The sequence below is a fragment of the Aspergillus pseudodeflectus genome, assembly GCF_044049435.1.
Source record: "Aspergillus pseudodeflectus strain CBS 756.74 chromosome Unknown BJX68scaffold_1, whole genome shotgun sequence".
In the NCBI taxonomy this organism is placed as follows: domain Eukaryota; kingdom Fungi; phylum Ascomycota; class Eurotiomycetes; order Eurotiales; family Aspergillaceae; genus Aspergillus; species Aspergillus pseudodeflectus.
This window is the reverse complement of record NW_027263777.1, coordinates 1,619,088-1,638,686: the sequence shown is the minus strand read 5'-3', so window position 1 is coordinate 1,638,686 and position 19,599 is coordinate 1,619,088. Positions and strand designations below refer to the sequence as shown.

Genomic DNA, 19,599 nt, shown 5'->3' with positions numbered 1-19,599 from the left:
GCATCTCGCGACTCGCCCAGTGAGCCCGCAATTGAGGCTCGCGTACCATGATTTGACAACCTAAAGGGGCCTCCGCAATAGCGCCAACCCAAAACTGGCAACACTCAGCGCCCCTATCGCCCGTTGGGATCATTCTGGGAATAGCGATTGGGTGGTTCGTTTGACAGGCCGCGCTCAGCCCTGCGGGGAGGCGTCAGATACGCCTATTGTATCTGTGCGATGGCGTCACGGCAGCACTCTCCTTCGTTCTGGAGAAAGTGAATACGCGGCTGGGATAAAGATTGTTGAAGCTGATTGATTGGATTCGGTCATTCTCTATTCGTGTCGAAATGTGGAGATGCCCAACCAAGGGCAATGGTCATTGTCAGCCGCAATCGCATTCACATTCGCCTGGAGTACTATCCATTCAAGTGCGTTGCGCTGCCCGGGCATAGCGGACAAGTATAAAGGCCGAGCGAGGCCTCGGAGAATCCAAGATACCCTTTGAAGTCCCAACACGTATCTTCCCATTCTCACCACTTTCTTCTTGTCTGCTCTCACAATGAACTGGACGCAGGTCTCCCCGACCCGCTGGGAACGCCCGTTAAGCGGGATGGAAGAGTACTTTGTCTTCATCGGCAATATCACCGCAGCACTGTACGACGGCCGGCAACAATATACTGTGCTCTCAAAAGTAAAAGTCACCCTGAACATCCCCGACGTGGAATCCACCCTCCGCCACGCCTGGAAACAAGTTCGGTACGAGGAGCCCGATATCGCGACGACAGTCGAGCCGGGGAAGAAGATCTTTGAAGTCCTTGATGATACCTCCATTGAGAAATGGGTCGATGAGACCTTTATCGTTGATACCGAGCGCGACGCCGAGGAATTGTATCGCCTGGGTCGAACGATGAAGCCAGCGACGATGTACTATCTGCCAAAGTCGTCGGAGCTGGTTATCCATGCGCACCACGCGGTCTTTGATGGGATTGGGATGATCATGGTCTGGGATCGGTTCTTTCGCGCCGTGACGAATCCCAAGGACGATATTACTTTTGGCGGAGAGCATGTGCGGCTCGCACCCGCGCTGGACGATCTCGTTGGCCTCAAGGGCCCTCCAACTCCAGAACAAAGTGAAAAGGGCCTCGCAATTCTCATGGAATACATAACCAAGCTCCCGGCTGTCGGACTGCCCTCGAAAGTCGGCAAAGTCCCCGCAGGGCAATGCCAGGCGATAGAATACGTCTTCTCCGAAGAAACCACGTCGGCGATCATCAGGGCCTGCAAAGCGCGAGGGATAACCGTCACATCGGGCGTGCACGCCGCATACATCAGCGTGCTCGCCAGGTACGCCGATCCAGCGTCGAATACCACGCGGTACGCGTCTCCCAATGAATTCAATCTCCGTGGCCGCCTCGAGGCGCCGTATAGCCAGGTCGCGGCCGCGAATTATTATCTCCCGCTCCCGTTCTCGGTTGATCTTCCGGCGACGTTTGATGAGCTCAGCACGGTTCTCAATAAGTACTACCGCGGGTACCTTAACGAAAACCCGGAGGTCCTCGAGGTCCAGGCGTCTTTCACGCAGGCGCTTCAGCAGATTGTCAAGACGCCCGAGTACCAGAGCGCGCCGATTCCTACGGATGCGCTGGTGAGTAGTCTGGGGATTATAGAGAATCATCTACAGCATTCATATGGCGAGGGCGATGCGGTTGTTGTGGAGGACTGGAAGCTGGCGTGTGATAATATCCTAGGGATGACGGGGTTCCACTTCTATACCTTCCGCGGCAAGTTACGGTTTGTCTATCAGTTCAACGAGGCGTACCAGGAGCCAAAAGATATTAGGATGTATATGGAGGAGATAGAGAGGGTGTTGAGGGAGGAGTTGGTGTTTTCGAAGAGTGGGAAGGGTTCGCCGTGTGGTTTGACATAGGTTGCAAATATATATATTCTGGCGTTCGATAAACAATGGTATCAATTGCATCTTCGCTATTGGTCCTCTACCGAGATAGTGAGGGCCTCAGACCGCTGCAACCACAGGGATTAGTGGCTAGGAAAGATATATTCAACAATGGAGCAACTAATCTGAGCGCCAAGACGAAAATTCGCGCAAGTTGCAAATACTATACTACTGATATTATTATTGTCTTGTACAGGACTCATAACGCGTGTATATTGAATTATAGGCCTAGATAAGACGGAATGGGGATAATTCTCTATCCTAAAATGTCCAATTGACGCGTTAGCGCTAGTCCATGTTGAAAAGACAAATCTCCAGCTCTCCTTCCCGCGAACAAGACACATGCGACCACCGAGTTGCTGCGCCTCACGATCCAGGCCACTGGCTCGAGCCCAATTCAAACTGAGATCATCATTTGTATGGTCTACGGAAGGTCCGGCCACGTGCAGGATTTTGCCAGCATCCTGGTATCCGCGCAGCAATGTCGCTCCACACGCTGCCCGACGAGATCCTCCTCGACATCTGGAACGGACTAGACTCTCCCCACTCCATGAACGCGTTCATCCGCAGCTGCCGACGATTCCACCGGATCTTCAATGGCTCTCTTTACCGCTACGCATCAAACACCCCTCGCGGCCTCGCAGCCGCCATGGACTGGGTAGGCCAACACGGCCGAGTCGATGCGCTGCGCCGATTCATCGACGAACTGGGGGCGGCCGATGTGATCCATGACCCAGCGTCAACGCCTCTATTCGCGGCCGCCGAATACGGGCAGGACGCGCTCGTGCGGTTTCTCATCCAGCAGGGAATCGATCTGGATCTTCAGCGGCGGGATCATTATACAGAGTTTCTTGCAATAGGTGTTGCGGCCAAGCATAGACGGGAGTCGACCGTGAGGCTTCTTTTCGAAGCCGGGGCCGATATCGAGGGCCGTGAAGACTTCAGGTCAGCACTGCTGGCTGCGACGGAGAACGGGCATGATGAGATTGTGAAATTTCTCGTCGCGCAGGGCGCGCGACAGGTCTCTGACGACGGGGACCAGAACGCGCTGTGCTGCGCACTCAAGGAGAACTGCTCCATCGAGGTGATCCGCCTCCTCCTAAACGAGAACCAGCCAACGGATTTACTCGACCGCCTGGGTGAATACGACCTGACACCGCTAGGTCTGGCCGCAGAAGAGGGAAACATTGAGGGAAACATTGAAGCTGCGCAGCTCCTCTTAGCCGCCGGCGCAGACGTCGATGCCGGGTTCCAATTCACTCCATTGAAGGCAGCGATTGGAAAACGGCAGGAAGCCATGGCGCGCTTTCTGATATTAGAGGCGGGGGCGTGTGTCGGCCAGCCGGGCATTCACAGCGTGGCATTGGAAAAGGCGACAAGAATGGGTCTCCACGATATCGTTCAGCTGCTCGTGGAGCACGGCGCTGATCCGACTGCTACCGAAATTTCCGAGTAGTTAGTTGGCTTGTGTCTTCCCGTTGTGCGCGGAGGAATGATTTTGAAGACGATGCAATTTTATCGGTTGAGGTGGTTCTCATCTCGGTAGTTGCCGATTGAGAGATAGGGTAGACTGCACACTACTGCAGCCTTTGTTTGGCCAGAGGTAATTGATCAAACAGAAGACCTCTAGGGATGATCTGACCTCTTCTAGACCCCGACCTCCCGCCAAGGAAGCAATTCAACAGCGTGGAGAGGGAGAATTGGAATTGCCATAATCCCCTAAGCTGTTCATATTCCACTTGGCCTCGCGATATGGCAAGTTGCAAGCAAAATGGATATTCTCAAGGCGACAATGTCTTTGCCTGATAGAAAATGACCCGTGCCTTGGCCCTTGCTGCAATATCCACTGCCTGATTATATTACAGAAACTAGAGAGAGAATCATAGTATGACGATGCCTGCTATATCTATATTATAAATTCAATCTCATCCAGTCTCCCTGTACTAGTCACAACATCCTCATTGCCAACTGACACAACAATGATGAACAAATCCTGCCCTGTATTACACGCGTTCTTAATTCCCTTGCCCATCACCCCATCTGGGAATTTCACGTTCTTTCCAAGCCCATCGTCCGTCGTCAAGTTCAGAACCCATTATCTGTGTTAATCTCAATACTCTGAGTGTAATGTTTTTATATGAGCATGGCGGTAATAGGGATAAGTTAGTTATCAGCGCATATTCTTTGAAGATGTTACAAAGCACATTAACATCCTGCATGAAGAGAAAGCTCTCTAAATGCCTTTTGCCCTTGAAAAAATCCAGGTGATCCACGTGGATGGTGTTCTTTACATGAGTCCTCTCCATCTCTAACATCTTATATGGGCGGTCCTGTAGAAAGACATTGTCATTTCTCTCTTGAGATCTGAGGCTCTCATTGTAGGTAAGGCCTGGTGACTAGACTACGAGGGAATCGGCAGAGCCTTCTATGGCTGAAAATCTCTACTTGTAGGCTACTGAGGTGTTGGGAGTCGGGACTTATACCCTGGGTTCTCACACCTGGCCATGCCGGCGAATCTCCGACAAGACTGATAATTCACACCGCTGTACTGTGTATCTCATCCGAATGCTTTACCGCATCAACTCGGGCAGGTTTGAACCTGCTGCAGAATGCCTGAAGAAGAGTGACCGCGCGGCTGAGCCCCCAATGTGGAGCCACCAATGCTTACCGAATGCTTATCGTAAGCGCCCACTTGACCAGTTCAGGAAAAGCCATCAGATAAGATCTTGCTTAGCATGCTTTGGGTTGTCTCAGCCAGGTATGAAGGAAGTGTCCGGTCGCCTTGGCATCCTATATACTACGTATGCAACGGGGCTGAAGGATCGAGCACCTTCTTGAAGAGGATCATGCGATGGGGAAGGGAAGCTTCGGTTATTCCCCCAGGGAACGTACATATAAAAGCCTGTTTCTCCCATCGTTGTGAACATCAAGAGTATCACTCTGCCAAAGCAATCTCCCAAACCCACCATCATGCAATTCAAGGTTCGCCCTTGCCTACATCCCACACCCCCGTCTTTCCCCCACAGAACACTCCAGACTAACAAACCCAACCCACAGACCCTCCTCCTCCTCCCCGCTCTCGCGGCCACCGCAACCGCCACGGTCCAGGTCGCCTTCAGCGGCTTCTACTACGAAGCCTGCGCCGCCCCCAGCGTCACCGCCACCACCTTTTTCGAGGGATCCTGCGGCGGCGTCCAAAACATCCCGCTCAAGTCCTTTACCGCGAGCATCTACGCCGGTGCCTGTGAAGACAGCGCCACCACCCCGTTCGTCAAACTGTATACCGAGTCCGGATGTGCGGAGGACTCGTTCTATGGAGAGTTTGAGGTCGCTGCTGAGGAAAGCTGCTTTGAGGTTGAGGGGACGTTCGAGGGGTATGAGGTTGTTTGTCAGTGATAGGCGGGAGAGAGATGTTGGATGCATGGAGGAGGCTTGTACTTGGTCCATGTGTCTGAAACTCGGAGCATTTTTGCTTCAAGTTAAATAGGGCAGCCTCGCGACTTCTGGAACAGAAACATAAACTTCGACCGAGGACCGAATATGTATACGGACGAGTTTACAAGAAGATTCTCCATGACAATGTAAAACTACGCATTCCCAGGTGTCTGTATGGTGCACTTTTCTATCACCAAGGTTTCTCTCAGCCAAAGACAGGACACTAGCTGCAATAAGGAGAGAGTTGCCTACACGCAGTGGAGAACCCCGGTACTAGTCAGCTGGTAATAGCACCAACCCTAAGCCTTCTAACCTGTGATTGAAGTGGTACAACGTTGCATATCGCCCCCGCGTCTCGTCGTACTACAGTAATTGAATTCATACCTTGGAGAGGATGGGGTATCTCAACCGTAGTGATACTTGAAGACGTCGCTGTTTTGGAGAAGGTGGGTCGGCAACGAGGCGAGAAGACAAGCGACTACAAGCGTTCCTAAGAAAAGTAGAGCTTGAGGGGTATTTATTTGTTATTTCCCTCCTCGTCCTTCCATCGAGAATACTTTACATCGAAACTCTTGAAACACCTTTCAGCTATCCTATGATACACCTCTTCATGCTAGCGCAGCTAACTCTCCTTCATGGACGATTTGATAACCCAATGTGAAGCTTGAACAGTATTTGGCGAGCACTTGGGGCAGATCCTGCATGTGAACTGCATACTTGGATCTACTCCCAACATGGCATGATTATCTTGAAGCGACCGCCTCAAACTTACCTGCTCCTTTGCCTCCTGGAGTTTCCAACATATTCGAAAACAAATATTCAAATTACTTCGACTTATTTTAGCCTGTGTGTACTTTACCTTGCACTGCCCAGGAGGCAACATCCCCGGCGCGAAATTGTCGAATGCATTGAGCAATGGACTTTTCCCCGGTCCCGCGATATTTCCATTTTGAGAGTTGGGCAGAGACGACATGTTGAAATCACTCCTTTCACCAAAAGGGCTTTGAAAGGGCCTAAGACTGTCTGGCCTTTGTAGATATACTGGAAATCCTGCGGTTCGTGCGGGGTCTGGCCGGATAGCCCAAGAAGGATCATGTACCTTGGATTAGCCCGCGCATGATAACGACGATACACCAAACGGAGCTCGTCCAGTCGTGGATCAGGATTAGCATTCGTGCGGTGCCATGTGGTGGTGGAGTACTAGTATGTTGGAGTATCGTGTATGATGCAAGCATGCACTATTCTGGCGCCATCAGGTCTAAAGACCGAGAGCTGTGGAGTGAGATCCTAACGCGAGCCATCGTCCCCGGCCTGCGGGTGGCTTGGTGGCTTTCGAGGCAATCAAAGCACATCCAGATATGCAGCTAATCAGTTCCGGCGCAGGAGACGACGGGATCCCTTCATGACAGCGGGGTGTCACCGACAAAACTTCCTCTGCAGGCAATGGTGTCATACTCCCGCAATAGCAGCTCCTGCTTGCGTGCTTATTAACATCTCCAACTGGCGTTTGCTCATAAACGCCCGAGTTCTTATTTCTTGTCCAAGAAAGCTTTGCTCAACGGCAAGCTTCTCTCAGTCAACTTTTCTATCGTCTCCCCCAGAGGGTTATCAGCCATGGCGACCACCAAGGGAGGGCTCGCTGAGACGACAGAGCCAACAGAGAATAGCTCGATCGACCACGATGTCGACCTCGCCACTAACAAAGCTGAAATCCTCTGGATCAGGCTCATGACTTCTGTCGGCTGGTACCCGGCCGACATGCCAAGCTCGGAAAAGCTCTTGGTCTTGAAGCTTGATTTGAGTATTCTTGTCTTTGGGTGTCTTTCGTTCTTTACGAAATATCTGGACCAGCAGTCTCTCACAAATGCCTATGTCAGGTATGTTGCAACTGTTCACTGCAACTCATATTGGCTCCTAACATTGTTCCATTCAGTGGCATGCGAGAAGAAATCGGCCTGTTCGGCAATGAGCTCAACTACATCACCGCCACATTCTGGGCTTCGTATTGCACTGCTATGGTCCCCGCATGCTACTTCCTCACCAGGTACCATGCGAACATCGTCCTTCCGGCGCTTGAGCTTGGTTGGGGACTTGCGACATTCGGGCTTGCGTGGGCTAAGAATGTCGAGACGATTTACGCCTTGAGATTCTTTGTCGGGCTTTTCGAGTGCTGCTCGTTCACGGGCACGATCTATATCATGGGTTCGTGGTATAAGCCCAAGGAGGTGGGGAGGCGCATTGCCCTCTTTTATATCTCGAGTCCGGCGGGGACCATGTTTGCTGGGTATCTCCAGGCAGCGGCATATACGAATCTCAATGGGGTCCATGGTCTATCGGGCTGGAGGTATGGCTCCGGTATCCTCTAAGAATGATTTCGTTACTGACCCCTCATAGGTGGCTGTTCATCATTGATGCGGTCATTACGATCAGCATCGCTTTCTTGTACGAGCACTTGAACCCCCTAGATACGCACTGCTAATTCTACTCCAGCGGCTTCATCATCCTCCCCGACGTCCCCTCCCGCAAAAAGCCCATCGCCCTCTCCCCGACCGAGCACACCCTCGCCCAAAAACGCCTGCAAGGCTTAACCGCCCCTCCGCAGCTTCAACTCTCAAAAAGCATCTTCAAACGCGTCCTCGGCCGCTGGCACTTCTACGCCTTCGTCACCCTCTGGACAATGCTCGATCTAAACATCCAACCTGCAGGCCAAGCCTTCTCCCTGTATCTAAAATCGTTTCCAGAGCGGTACTCGGTTGTCCAGGTTAACACACTCCCGACGGTGGTTTCGGCGATTAATATCGTCAGTGCGCTCCTTGCTGGGATCACGGCTGATAGATTGGGAAAGTTCTGGGTGCCCGCTCTGATCACGACCGTCCCGGTTCTAATTGGGATGATTCTACTCAATGTTTGGCATGTGGGGTTTAGTGGGAGGCTTGCTGCGTTTATGCTTATAGGGTTCATGGCTCGTGCGTATACCCCTTTCATCCTTCCTCCTTCCTCCTTACCCGCCTCGCGACCTATTTCCCTCCCCTTTCTAACCCGACAACAGCAATATCACCCATGGCCATGGGCTGGGCAACGGTCATAATGTCCAACGACGCCGAAGAGCGCGCCGTCGTCACGGCGAGCATGAACGCCATCGGGCAAGGGATTGCAGCAGGTGCCCAAGTCGCGCAGTTTCCGGCGACGGGCGCGCCGCGGTGGGTTATGGGGTTCAAAGCCTGTCTGGGCACGACGGTTGCGCAGTTTGGTGTTATTTTGGCGATTTTGTATCTTAGTAGGAGGGATGAACGGAAGGAGGGGATGAAAGGGGTGGGAGATGTTGAGGCGGACGGGGTGCGTGTAGTTGGGGGTGGTAAGGATTAGTTGCGTTGTGTTGTGGAGAAATACAATATAGGCCTTGATGGTCTATTAAAAAAGGCTAGACGTTATATGTCAGAACCACTGAGCTTTTTCCTTACAGTCTCAAGTACAGTATCAACGAATGCAGCTAAAGGCACGCCTATCAGGCCCAGGAATGGACTGACAACTTGGAACCCGCGGCCATGATGGAAGCCCCAACTGTGAGGACATCTTTCGTACCTCCTAGGATTCTTCCTCGGGATTTGCCCCACGTATATCCGTGGCCTGAATCTCAACATATGTGACGCCCGGACGAGGAGTCAACGGCGTTACTTCGGGAAGGGATCTGTCAAAGACCGAGATATACTCTGCGTATGGATTCCCGTGCTCTCCAATGACACTGGCTGCATTCTTTTCGGAACCTCCATATACGTGCGTGCCAATGGAAGCATGATTTGACTTTAGCAGGACTGGCGCTCCGGTTTGGCCTGTGATATGAGTTTAGTACTCGGTCTTTCAAAACTAGGAGGGTGCCCAGCTACCAGGTACTTACCTCTAAAAGTGTTCATACGGTATTCCAGCAGTTTGCCCGCTGAATGGTCCAGGTTCCACCTGGTCTGCCTAAACTCCTCGTACATCTGGCCGCCCGACTCCTCGTTATAGATTCTGTCGGCTGGGTACCCGACAACGCCGATGACCTCGCTGCCTCGCAGCGGGGTACTTTGGTACTCCAACGGTGTTACATCGTCAAAAGGGCGATTGAGCTGAATGAATGCAACATCGTTGTTGCGATACGTCCCACCTTTCAGCCAGCCCTCGGTGGTCACGACCTTGACGCCGTACCGGAACTGTACCCTTCCACTAGCGAAGGCGTCGTCGTTCACCGACGCCTTGCCATGATACCCTATGTAAGCTTTAACCTCGACGGCTCGCCCAAGCCCCTCGGCATCCTTTAGAGTCCAGTCAAAGGCGCAGTGTCCCGCGGTAACGAGGATATCGTCGCGGATCAGCCATCCTGTCGCCATGGCATATCGGGTGTCTTCAGGCTCTTGGCCGGCGTAGCGGATGAAGAGCTTCGCAATGGCTGTGGAATAATCAGCAGGATCTTTGGTAGTGAGGGGTAAGGAACGCACATCGGTACTTGCCGCCTGGCTGAATGTCCTCAGCCGACACCGGGATGCGTTCATCCAGGAGCAAGATCGAGTCTTCGTGAGAGGTGGGCCCGTAGAGCTTTAACTCAGCTGGCGCTGGGCTTGACGGGTTGAGATCCCACGTCCCGGCAATGATGGACATTTTGAAGGAGTTTCGGCGGGCATAAACAAGAATGTCCAAGGTTGAGCATGTGAAGTGGATTGTTGGGATTAGACGCAGCCATATGATACAACTTTATATCTCCTAAAGATGGGGCAGTATAGCCTTTCAAGTCTGCGATCCGCGGCTATTTCTTTTTGTGCGCTTTTTGACCCCGCAGACACCTATCCATGGATTGGATGTGACACGTAGTTCTCGTTCTCGGCTGTTCTTGCCCGATCACACTGGCATCGTGTTCGGGAAGAGCATACAACTCCAATCGCTACGACTTTCCATGCCAAAGCCAACTGAGAGCTTTCAGCTGATATCGTTCCCGGAGTTCGTTTTCCCGAGTGTCGAATAGTACCTGCGCTGAATCATGTCACTCAGATTGGAGGCGTCGAACTCGGCTCGGACGGACTATTCAACACCCTGATACTGGTCACTTTGGCCCGCATAGAAAGTTGATTTCTTGAAGCTATATTTCCCCCTCCTTTCTTCGCACTACCAAGTGTCTGCAGTGCATCACTGTTACCTCGAGATGACCGCGTGAGCCAAAGCCCGATTTGCAAAGATTTCAAGTATCAATGCCCTCCTCTGAGCATGTCTAGCCACATTTCATCAGGATATAGATTCCTTTATTTTGGTATTACCTTATTTACTATATCTTGTGGCTTTCAGGCTAGATTAAAAATAACCTTAAAATCAAGCATAGGTTTCTAACGCGCGTTAAGCTCCTCAAGGATTATCCAAGACTTCCAGTACATAAGTAGACAGATGCAGCTATGGAACTCTGCCAGAAAATTCTTTTTATTTCATTTATGGTAGCTAGACCCAGACCTATACATTGGGGCCGATCTACTAATCATCGACAGTGGAGTGCTGGTGGGAGGGTCCGGGAGGGTCCAGTGGGAGGCTCCTGTGCAACGTCCGCCGAATCTGGTTCAAACCAGGGTAGCTTTCTAATCATGCGTCCGTCTTTGCATTAGTGGTGGGAGCCCCGGCGGGGACTCCGGATGAGTTTAGTCAAACATGCAGTACTCTGAATGTAATCATCTCGGTGCCATCACTATATTGGTTTACGCCTGAAAATCATACTGGGTCAATATCAAGTCGCATTGGTAAGCATATTCTCCATAGACTCCCTCGCCCTGGTATTTAGAGCTGGTGTCCTTCCAGGAGAGCAGAAAATAACAAGGGCACACCCAGAAAATATCAACCACAACCATGTCCCTTCCCCAATCCTGCAAAGCCTTCCGGCGAACAGCCGATGGCTCGACGGTCGAAATGGTAGAGGAGATACTCCCATCCTCCCTCCAACCTTCACAGGTCCTAATCCGCATCCACGCGGTCTCCCTCAACTACCGAGAGGTCGCCATGATGAACGGAAAGTATCCAGTCTCGGTAATCGACCGCGGAATCCCGGCCTCGGACTGTGCGGCAGAAGTTGTCACGGTTGGATCTGAAGTAAAGGATTTCCGAGCAGGAGATCGTGTTATGGTTATTTTCGACTTGAATAACCTCACGGGTACTGAGGACGAGACGCAAGTCCTTGGTGGGGATGTCGATGGGGTTCTAAGACAGTATGCGGTGTTTGATCAGAGTGCGCTTGTTCATTTGCCCAAGCATCTTTCTTGGGAAGAGGTTTGTTTCACTGTGTTTTTTTTTGACAGTTTGGTTCGAGATAGATAAGCATGCTAATCATTTGTTTTCCCCTTCTAGGCCGCCTGTATCACCTGCGCAGGAGCAACTGCCTGGCTCGCGCTCGACATGCCACGATATAGCGGCGTTGCATTACTCCAGGGTACATCCCCCATCGTCTCCCACCCAACCCCCAAAGCAACCGCTAACCATTATCCTCAGGAACCGGCGGGGTCAGCATGTTCGCCCTCCTCATCTGCCTCGCAGCCGGCATCAAGCCTATCATCACATCCTCATCCGACGCAAAACTAGCAGCCGCACAAGCCCTCGGCGATGCGGGTGTGGTGCAGACCATCAATTACAAGACCCATCCTAATTGGGAAGAGAAAGTGCGCGAGCTTACGGGTGGCCGCGGCGTTGATGTTGTAGTGGACAATATCGGTCCTACGGCTATTGCTCAGAACCTCTCGTCTCTTGCGAGAAGGGGCGTGGTTTCGCTTGTGGGCTTTCTAGGGGGATTCAAGCTGGATGAACAGCCTGAGATCCTTGGACAGGTTCTTGGGATGAGTGCGGTTATTAGGTTTGTTTCTCATTCTATAATAATCCTGAACTGTGGCTGTCAGGGTACTAATGTGTCGTTTCTAGGGGAATCAACCCGGGCTCCAAGGCTGACCTGCAGAACTTTTGCAACTTCCTCGAGGAAAAGAAAGTTCAATTGAAGCCTCTGCTGGATGAGACTGTCTTCGATTTTGAGGACTCAAAGACTGCGTTTGATCACCTTTATGCTGCCAAGCATATGGGCAAGGTGGTTATCAAGATCTAAAGTCTGTGTAGAATTATCATCATCCACGAAATATGGCTGATTCGGTCTGCCTGGGCCTCTACCAAACTGTATTCTTCGCTCGTATGCACAACACACCAGTCCCAGTCGAATAATACAGTCCCCTTCTCCTTATCACTCCAACCCAAGAATCCTCCTACACCCCTCACCCCCCAAACCCACCCCCGCAAAATCATCAAACGCCCCCTCGGCAACGGGAATAATACACTTTTCAATGAAACTGACACCCTCCCGCGCACAAACAATCTTATCCTTAAACGCACACTCCGACTCGAGCACCGCCCACCCTCCAAACCCATACCTCGCCAACCTCGTAAAGATCGCCCCAAAATCAACCTGTCCATCGCCAAGCGCCCGGAACCGCCCCGCGCGCTCCGTCCACCCACTATACCCGCCATAAACGCCCTGTCGCCCGTCGGGTCGGAACTCTGCATCTTTCACATGGAAGATTTTGATTCGTGTGTGGTAGATGTCGATGAAGGAGAGGTAGTCCAAGCTCTGGAGAATGAAGTGGCTGGGATCGTAGCAGATACACGCGCGCGGGTGGTTGTCTACCTCAGCGAGGAACCGGTCGAAGGAGACGCCGTCGTGCAGGTCTTCGCCCGGGTGGATCTCAAAGCAGAGGTCTACGCCGCAGGCATCGAAGGTGTCGAGGATAGGCTTCCAGCGCGCGCCGAGTTCCGCGAATGCGGTTTCGATCAGGCCTGCCGGGCGCTGTGGCCATGGGTACAGGTATGGCCACGCGAGGGACCCAGAGAATGTGGCGTGTGCTCTTAGGCCTAAATTCTTTGATGCTTTTGCTGCGAGGTTTAGGAAGTCCGTCGCCCACTCCTGCCTCTTTTTCGGGTTGTTATGGACGTGCGCTGGTGCGAACCCATCAAAGAGAGTGTCATACGCCGGATGTACGGCGACTAGCTGGCCCTGGAGGTGCGAGGAGAGTTCCGTCAGCTCGATATTATGTTTCCGGAATACATTTTGCAGCGAGTCGCAATAGTCTGCATCTGTCGCCGCGCGCTCGATATCGATGAAGCGGGGGTCGATCGGCAACTGGATCCCTTTGTATCCTAGGCCTGATGCCCATTCGCAGATTCCGTCTAGGGTGTTGAAGGGGGCTTCGTCCGAGGCGTACTGTGCGACGAAGATGGCGGGACCTTTTATTGTGCGGAGTGGTGGCATTTTGAATAGTTGTTGGTGGTGTTGTTGAGGGGTTTGTGATTGTCCACCTTTGTCTTGGCTACCCCGCGTGACGTCATTGGACGGTTTATAGGCTGAACCGAAAAGTGCTTTAGAATATTTGTTTTGCGGGCAAGGCTGACCTGCCAATTTCCAGTATGCCTATTATTTAGCCGAATACTACTGTGAAGAGACTTGGGGAGAAACAAGAAGGAGTAAATTTCAACAAAGCAATCCCGTAGTGATACAGAGGAATTAAAGAGCCTATCAAAGTAGGGAAACTAACCCGTGGGAAAACGGGAGTGAGAGTATAACTCGGCAGTCATCCTATATCATTCCCCTTCAGGACAATATAAAAGTCATTAAAAGACCTCTTATTGAAACCAGGAACGATCTATAGTCTATATCCAACTGACCTATCCCACCTTTTCTCTATCATAACCTAAACATACAATATAATCATAATCATCAAATCAAATCAAACCCTCTTCCCATCAAACGGCTCAGCCGGCCACCCCTGCATCGCACACCCATCATCCACATAATCCCCTGACAGAACAAGCGTGTGCTCGAGGAGACATGCATCCCTCCCCATCGCACTCCCGGACATCAGCCTCGACCCCGTGCGCAAAATACTCCGATCCCCAACACTCAGGGGATGCAACTCGAACTCCCCACGGGTATTCAGATGACAGACGAGACTCGCATCGTCAACCGCAACGCGCTCGCCGAGCGTAACCATATCGGGCTCCGTGAGGAGGATGTTCGGCTCGCCGTTTGCCAGCAGTGCGCAGTGGGGACCAATGCTCGCGCCCATGAGGCGGTAGTACAGCGACAGGTACGCGGTCCCACTGAGCATGGGCAGGACGCCGATCCCGCGATAACTGTCCTTGATGAGCGTCTCGACGGTGAGGAAGAACTGCCAGCGCTGGTTATAGCTGCTCCGGTCCCAGTGGTATGCGCCTTCGGTGCGGCGGCCCATGACGGCCCATTTCGTGGCGATGACGACCGCGACGCCGAGGAGGGTCTGCGCGAAACTGACGGCGCTCACCACCGCGCAGAAGAGCCCGTAGACGCTAAAGGGCTGCCACCATTCGCGGTCGAAGGCGCGGTATTCGGAGCGCAGGGCGTGCGCGAGGACGAGGAGGCCTGCGAGCACGCCTAGCAGCCGCCAGACTGTGCCGATGATGACCATTGCCGTGGAGTAGCAGACGATTCCAGGGATGCCGATGACGGGGAAGGTGGCGAGGCCCTGGTAGAAGGCGCGGCCGAAGGGGCGCGTTGTGTCGCGGCCCGCGCCCTTCTTCTCGTCTTCACCGGAGGAAGATGAGGAAGAGCTCATTGCGTACTTCTCCTTATCCACATGGGCGGTGATGGTCGGAAACTGAATCGCGTTCCCATTCCGACTCCCCGTCCAGACCGTATCAGGCGGGTAGAACCCATTTCTCCGCAAGAGCGACCCCGATCCCACCATGGCCATTTCCCCAACTGTAACCCCCGGCAGGACAACCGCGCGATCACCCAGCATCGCCCCGTCAGACAAGACAACCCTCTCCCTCCCACTCCCATCACTCGTAACAAGATGCGAGCGGGACCCAAAAACAACATCGTTCCCGACCTCGACAAGATCGAAATCCTGGATCCCGGGTCCCACACTCGGCCAGTAGATACGTTTCCCGACGCGCCCGCCGAGAAGCCGGATAGCGATCGAGACGAGCTCGTAGTGTTTCCCAATCAATCTCGTAAGCGGCGCGAGACTCCCGCCGGGGAGGAGCTTGAAGAGCGCAGCCTGGCGGACTTTCTGGCGCAGGGACATTTTACTCGCGGGGCCCGGTTGAGACCGGCCGCAGGTGATGTCCAGCACGGATTTTATGAGCAGGATCGCGAGGAACCAGACGATGGGCCCCGCGACGGCGTAGTAGATGCGCGCGAGAATGTGCCACCCGATTCGGGAGGGGTTCGTAAACCAGAAGACGATGACGCGGAGCATGTCGGTGCCTGCGAGCGGGTAGTGCATGACGATGGGGATCAGGCCTGCGAGCCAGGGGAGGCGATACGCGAAGCCGGCGAGCAGGGCCAGGGGCTCGATGACGAGGAGAGACCAGATCCAGTGCGGGGTTGGGATGGCCGCACTATTAAGCTCGCGATTCGACTCGTCCGCGCCTCCTTTGATTTCCCAGCTCGACGAGTTCGGTCCGAGACATGTATTCGCGGGGAGGGTGGCGCCGGGCGCGACGACGGTGCGCAGGCCGATTTCTGACCCTGCGCCAATGTGGATGGGCGCGAGGAGCATCGACGTGTTGCGTTCGACGGCGAATGGGCGGATGATGCAGTTTTCGAGCACGACGTTGTCGGCAAAGTGCAGCAGGTCGTATTCGCCCAGCGAGGTGTGTTCGTGGATCCGGACGTTGCGGCCGATGTGGGCGCCCAGCAGGCGGTAGTACATCATCCTCGTGCTGTCAAAGTAGTTGAAGACGCCCTACGTAGACTGGTTAGTAAATCGTTGGAAGGAGTAAGGAGACCTGTGTGTACCTTTCCAGCAACACGTATCGCCTTTTGCGTCAACCACCAGCGCGTATGGTACGATCCCCACATGGGATACAGGCCTGCACGATACCTGCCCATGACAATCCACTTGAAGAGAATCGCCGCAATAGGCGCAATAATCCCAATGGCCAGTCTAGAGGCCAGTCCAACCAAAACGATATGCACCAGTCGCCCGAATAGCTCACCATCAGGCGGGAACCTCCTCGCCGTCTCACCCATGACAAAGACGAAAATCGTCCACTGCATGCCCACCCGCAAGGGGAAGAACACGAGCATAGGGATAAGCTGTATAACTAAGACAATTGGGTTCGTCGAACTCCTCGTCTCGCGACACCCCGGTAGATCCTCCGCAGAAGTCTTCTTCTCAGTGGTAGAATTCTTCGCACATGCGTCGTCAATAATCCCCGTGATATTCGCGACGGTACTATGAATAAAGAGTACGTCGCCCGAAAGCCGTATCTCGAATTCGCGCCGCAGCGTCGAGATGAGTCGGCCTGCACTGAGGCTGTCGCCGCCCGCGGCGAAGAAGTCTGTGTCTGCGGTGATGTCGTCGACGGACTGGTTGAGGGCTTGCGCAAAGAGTTCGCGGACGCGGTACTCTGTTGTGGAGGAGCCTGTGGCGGATGTGCTTAGGTTGCGGAGGGCTTCGTTGACGGCTTTTTCGTCGATGTTCCCGTGTAGATCTAAGGGGATTGTGCCGTCGAGGTGCTTGATGCTACTGGGGACGAGATAGCCGTGGACCACGGGGCGGAGGGCTTGAGCGAGGTCCGCGACGGTTGGTTTTATTTCGGGTGCGTCGAAGAAGACGGCCTGGAGGAAGCCATCGACGGGGTTGTGGCGCATCACGACGTCTGATATGCCTGCTGCATCCACGATATGATGTTGAGCTTGAGACCCATCTATCCGGCACATGGTATGCGGAATAGACACCGTCAACGGAGTCCCCTGGGGAGGACACTTTGCCTCAAAATGCCTCTCCGCAGCAGGCGCGGCGTCAGTCAGCGTCTCCAGCCTCAGTCTCTGGGCCAACCGAATGCGCTGCAACTTGTTATTTGACTTGGGCACCCCCTCGTCCATGTACACAAGCAGAGCAGGCCACTTGGGCTGATGAAGCCTCTCCCCCAGCGCCTCATGCACCTGCCTGAGATCCGGTCTCGTGCATCCCGGGGCCGTGACAATCACAGCGCCAACAACCTCCTGCAGAACATCATGCGGCGCTGAAAACGCCAGCGTCTCCGTGACCCGGCCATACAGGATTGAAGCCGGATCCCTTGCCGCAGAAAGAATGGCATTCTCAACCTCAATCGGCGAGATGATTTCTCCGCCGCGGTTGATAACCTCTTTGCTCCGGCCCGTGATAAACAGGTATCCGTCCTCATCGAGACATCCCAAATCACCCGTATCGAACCACCCGCCTGCCTCAAAGGCATCTGTATTAATATTCCCCTCGGGGGTGAGATACCCCGGAAAAACAGGAAACCCCCGCACGCAGATCCGGCCCGTGACTCCAGGGGCGACGCGCTGCGCCGGAAGCGACCCATCAAGAATCGCCACATCGGGCCCAACGGGTCTTCCCGACGTCCCCTCGCGCTCAAGCTTATAATCCGTCGGCGGCGAGGCGATGGGCGCGCATTCCGTCATTCCATAGCTCGGGAGAACAGTGCACTGAAACACCTCGCGGAGCTGGACGGCAAGTGTAGCGGGGAGACCGCCGCCGGCGTTGATGATGAATTGGATTCGGGAGGCGCGCAGGGCGTCGGTGCGGTGGGTCGACTCGGCGAGGATCATTTGGTGCATTGTAGGTGTTGCATAGTACCAGGTGGGAGCGTGCGCTTCGATGACGTCCCAGAATAGACTGGGGTCGAAGGAGGCGCAGCAGACTGTTGTGCCGCCGGCGAGGATGGGGGCGTAGAGGCTGCGGACCATGCCGCCTCTGTGAAGGGTTAGTAAGAGTTGCGGGAGAGGAGAGGGTGTATGCATTGGGAGAGGGGTGCCTACATGTGGTGCAATGGCATCATATTGAGACATCGAGACGACGCATTGAGCGCCACACTATCCATGGTAAACACCGCGCCAGCAAACAGATTGTACGCCGTGATGGGAACGAGTTTCTTCTTCCCGCTCGTCCCACTCGTAAATAAGAGGACAGCCACGTCGTCTGCTTTGTTGTTCTCCGGTGTAACTTCGGGCGTCAATGTCTTGGGTCTCGTCGACGACACAGTGAAGGTGAGGTCCGGCTGCGGATGGACGATAAAAACAGGAAGAATCGAGTCGAGCTGGACTTTCGGCGCATCGGCCTCGAGCATCAGAATCGCGTCTGCGTTCACGGCCTCGACGTCTGCGCGCAGTTGATCGGGTGCGACTGTCCGTGCCATGGGGATCATGGTGTATCGGTTTGCGATTGCCAGCACCGCGAGCGCGAGAATCGGGCCGTTGGGGAGCATGACTGCGACACGCGGTCTTCCTTGCGAGGGACATGGTAGGCCGAGGTCGAAGGTGCGAATGAACTCTTGTAGCTTCGCGTACGAGATATGCTGGTTCGATTGCGGGCAAATGAGGGCGGGCCGTGAAGGGTCGTTGGGCAGCAGGTCCGAGAAGGAGGGCATATTCTGCTTCATCCGGTGCTGGATGCGTTTGAGCATCTTGTTCGTGCTCGAATCTCGTCCATCTCGTACAGATTCTGGAAGGTTCAGCCAGATACCCTGGTAGCAGCGCAGGATATCCATAGCCAGCTGCGGCTGGTCAAGTTGCACATCATGTCTCTCGCAGAGAAGACGTTCCAATCTCTCCAGCTGTCCCGGACGCGCCGGAGAACCGCGCAGCAGCTGAAACTCGTCCTGCAGCATGATCGCAACGTGAATGTGCAAAACTCCGATTGTCGCACATGGCACCGGCAGCGCACCAGAGAACCCTTATAGGGGTTCAGATTCCTTGCCAGTGCCCACCATCCACCCCTTTCGAGCCCGTGCATCGGGCACGAGGACCTCACCCAGCATGACCCTGGTCCACGGGTATCGAATGTGATGAGACTTGCCCAGTGGGTCATGATTCTAGAAACTATGGCGAAACTATGGCGAAACCGGGGACCCACAAGAAGGCGGCATCAGGCCATTGATCTTTAGGGCAGGGAGTTAAACAGGGATACGATGATATACTGCAAGTTGGCGACTATCGGAACCCAGGGCGGATGAGGTGACCCATGGCTCCGCCGGCTGAAAAATTGGCTGTTAGGGCTACACGTGGGGATCAACGGACTTCAGCTGTCGACCTGCCAAGACATGAGTTCTACGATCTTAATAAGGCTGCTGAGGGCTGAAGGCTGAACTTTGAATTTTGGAGGCTCGGCTAAGCATTTATAATGGCGAATTTTTGCTTTTGAGCTTGGCGGATTGGC

General features: G+C 53.8%; 8 protein-coding genes across 8 annotated transcripts; 5 read left to right on the top strand and 3 right to left on the bottom strand.

Moving 5' to 3' along the window:
* Positions 1-541: 541 nt before the first annotated feature.
* Positions 542-1,909, top strand: BJX68DRAFT_260686 (uncharacterized protein; the record flags this gene model as incomplete). The annotated part of the gene is made up of 1 exon (XM_071043944.1): positions 542-1,909. The coding sequence occupies one exon, from the start codon at positions 542-544 to the stop codon at positions 1,907-1,909; it is 1,368 nt and encodes a 455-aa protein (XP_070905976.1).
* A 508-nt stretch (positions 1,910-2,417) lies between these two features.
* Positions 2,418-3,392, top strand: BJX68DRAFT_260685 (ankyrin repeat domain-containing protein; the record flags this gene model as incomplete). Its single annotated transcript, XM_071043943.1, has 1 exon — positions 2,418-3,392. The coding sequence occupies one exon, from the start codon at positions 2,418-2,420 to the stop codon at positions 3,390-3,392; it is 975 nt and encodes a 324-aa protein (XP_070905975.1).
* A 1,482-nt stretch (positions 3,393-4,874) lies between these two features.
* On the top strand, positions 4,875-5,610 carry BJX68DRAFT_223459 (uncharacterized protein). The gene is made up of 2 exons (XM_071038147.1): positions 4,875-4,918; positions 4,994-5,610. Exons 1-2 carry the CDS (start codon positions 4,907-4,909, stop codon positions 5,330-5,332), a joined length of 351 nt encoding a protein of 116 aa, XP_070905974.1. The 5' UTR covers positions 4,875-4,906; the 3' UTR covers positions 5,333-5,610.
* A 1,375-nt stretch (positions 5,611-6,985) lies between these two features.
* On the top strand, positions 6,986-8,737 carry BJX68DRAFT_260683 (major facilitator superfamily domain-containing protein; the record flags this gene model as incomplete). Its single annotated transcript, XM_071043942.1, has 5 exons — positions 6,986-7,248; positions 7,305-7,715; positions 7,766-7,813; positions 7,862-8,337; positions 8,421-8,737. The coding sequence occupies 5 exons, from the start codon at positions 6,986-6,988 to the stop codon at positions 8,735-8,737; spliced, it is 1,515 nt and encodes a 504-aa protein (XP_070905973.1).
* A 219-nt stretch (positions 8,738-8,956) lies between these two features.
* Positions 8,957-10,006, bottom strand: BJX68DRAFT_260682 (trypsin-like serine peptidase; the record flags this gene model as incomplete). The annotated part of the gene is made up of 3 exons (XM_071043941.1): positions 8,957-9,201; positions 9,267-9,797; positions 9,847-10,006. 3 exons carry the CDS (start codon positions 10,004-10,006, stop codon positions 8,957-8,959), a joined length of 936 nt encoding a protein of 311 aa, XP_070905972.1.
* Positions 10,007-11,230: 1,224 nt separating this feature from the next.
* On the top strand, positions 11,231-12,467 carry BJX68DRAFT_260681 (zinc-dependent alcohol dehydrogenase family protein; the record flags this gene model as incomplete). The annotated part of the gene is made up of 4 exons (XM_071043940.1): positions 11,231-11,647; positions 11,726-11,807; positions 11,867-12,224; positions 12,290-12,467. 4 exons carry the CDS (start codon positions 11,231-11,233, stop codon positions 12,465-12,467), a joined length of 1,035 nt encoding a protein of 344 aa, XP_070905971.1.
* A 132-nt stretch (positions 12,468-12,599) lies between these two features.
* Positions 12,600-13,661, bottom strand: BJX68DRAFT_260680 (sugar phosphate isomerase/epimerase family protein; the record flags this gene model as incomplete). The annotated part of the gene is made up of 1 exon (XM_071043939.1): positions 12,600-13,661. The coding sequence occupies one exon, from the start codon at positions 13,659-13,661 to the stop codon at positions 12,600-12,602; it is 1,062 nt and encodes a 353-aa protein (XP_070905970.1).
* Positions 13,662-14,136: 475 nt separating this feature from the next.
* Positions 14,137-18,931, bottom strand: BJX68DRAFT_251684 (uncharacterized protein; the record flags this gene model as incomplete). The annotated part of the gene is made up of 3 exons (XM_071042431.1): positions 14,137-16,137; positions 16,191-18,138; positions 18,204-18,931. The coding sequence occupies 3 exons, from the start codon at positions 18,929-18,931 to the stop codon at positions 14,137-14,139; spliced, it is 4,677 nt and encodes a 1,558-aa protein (XP_070905969.1).
* Positions 18,932-19,599: the final 668 nt, after the last annotated feature.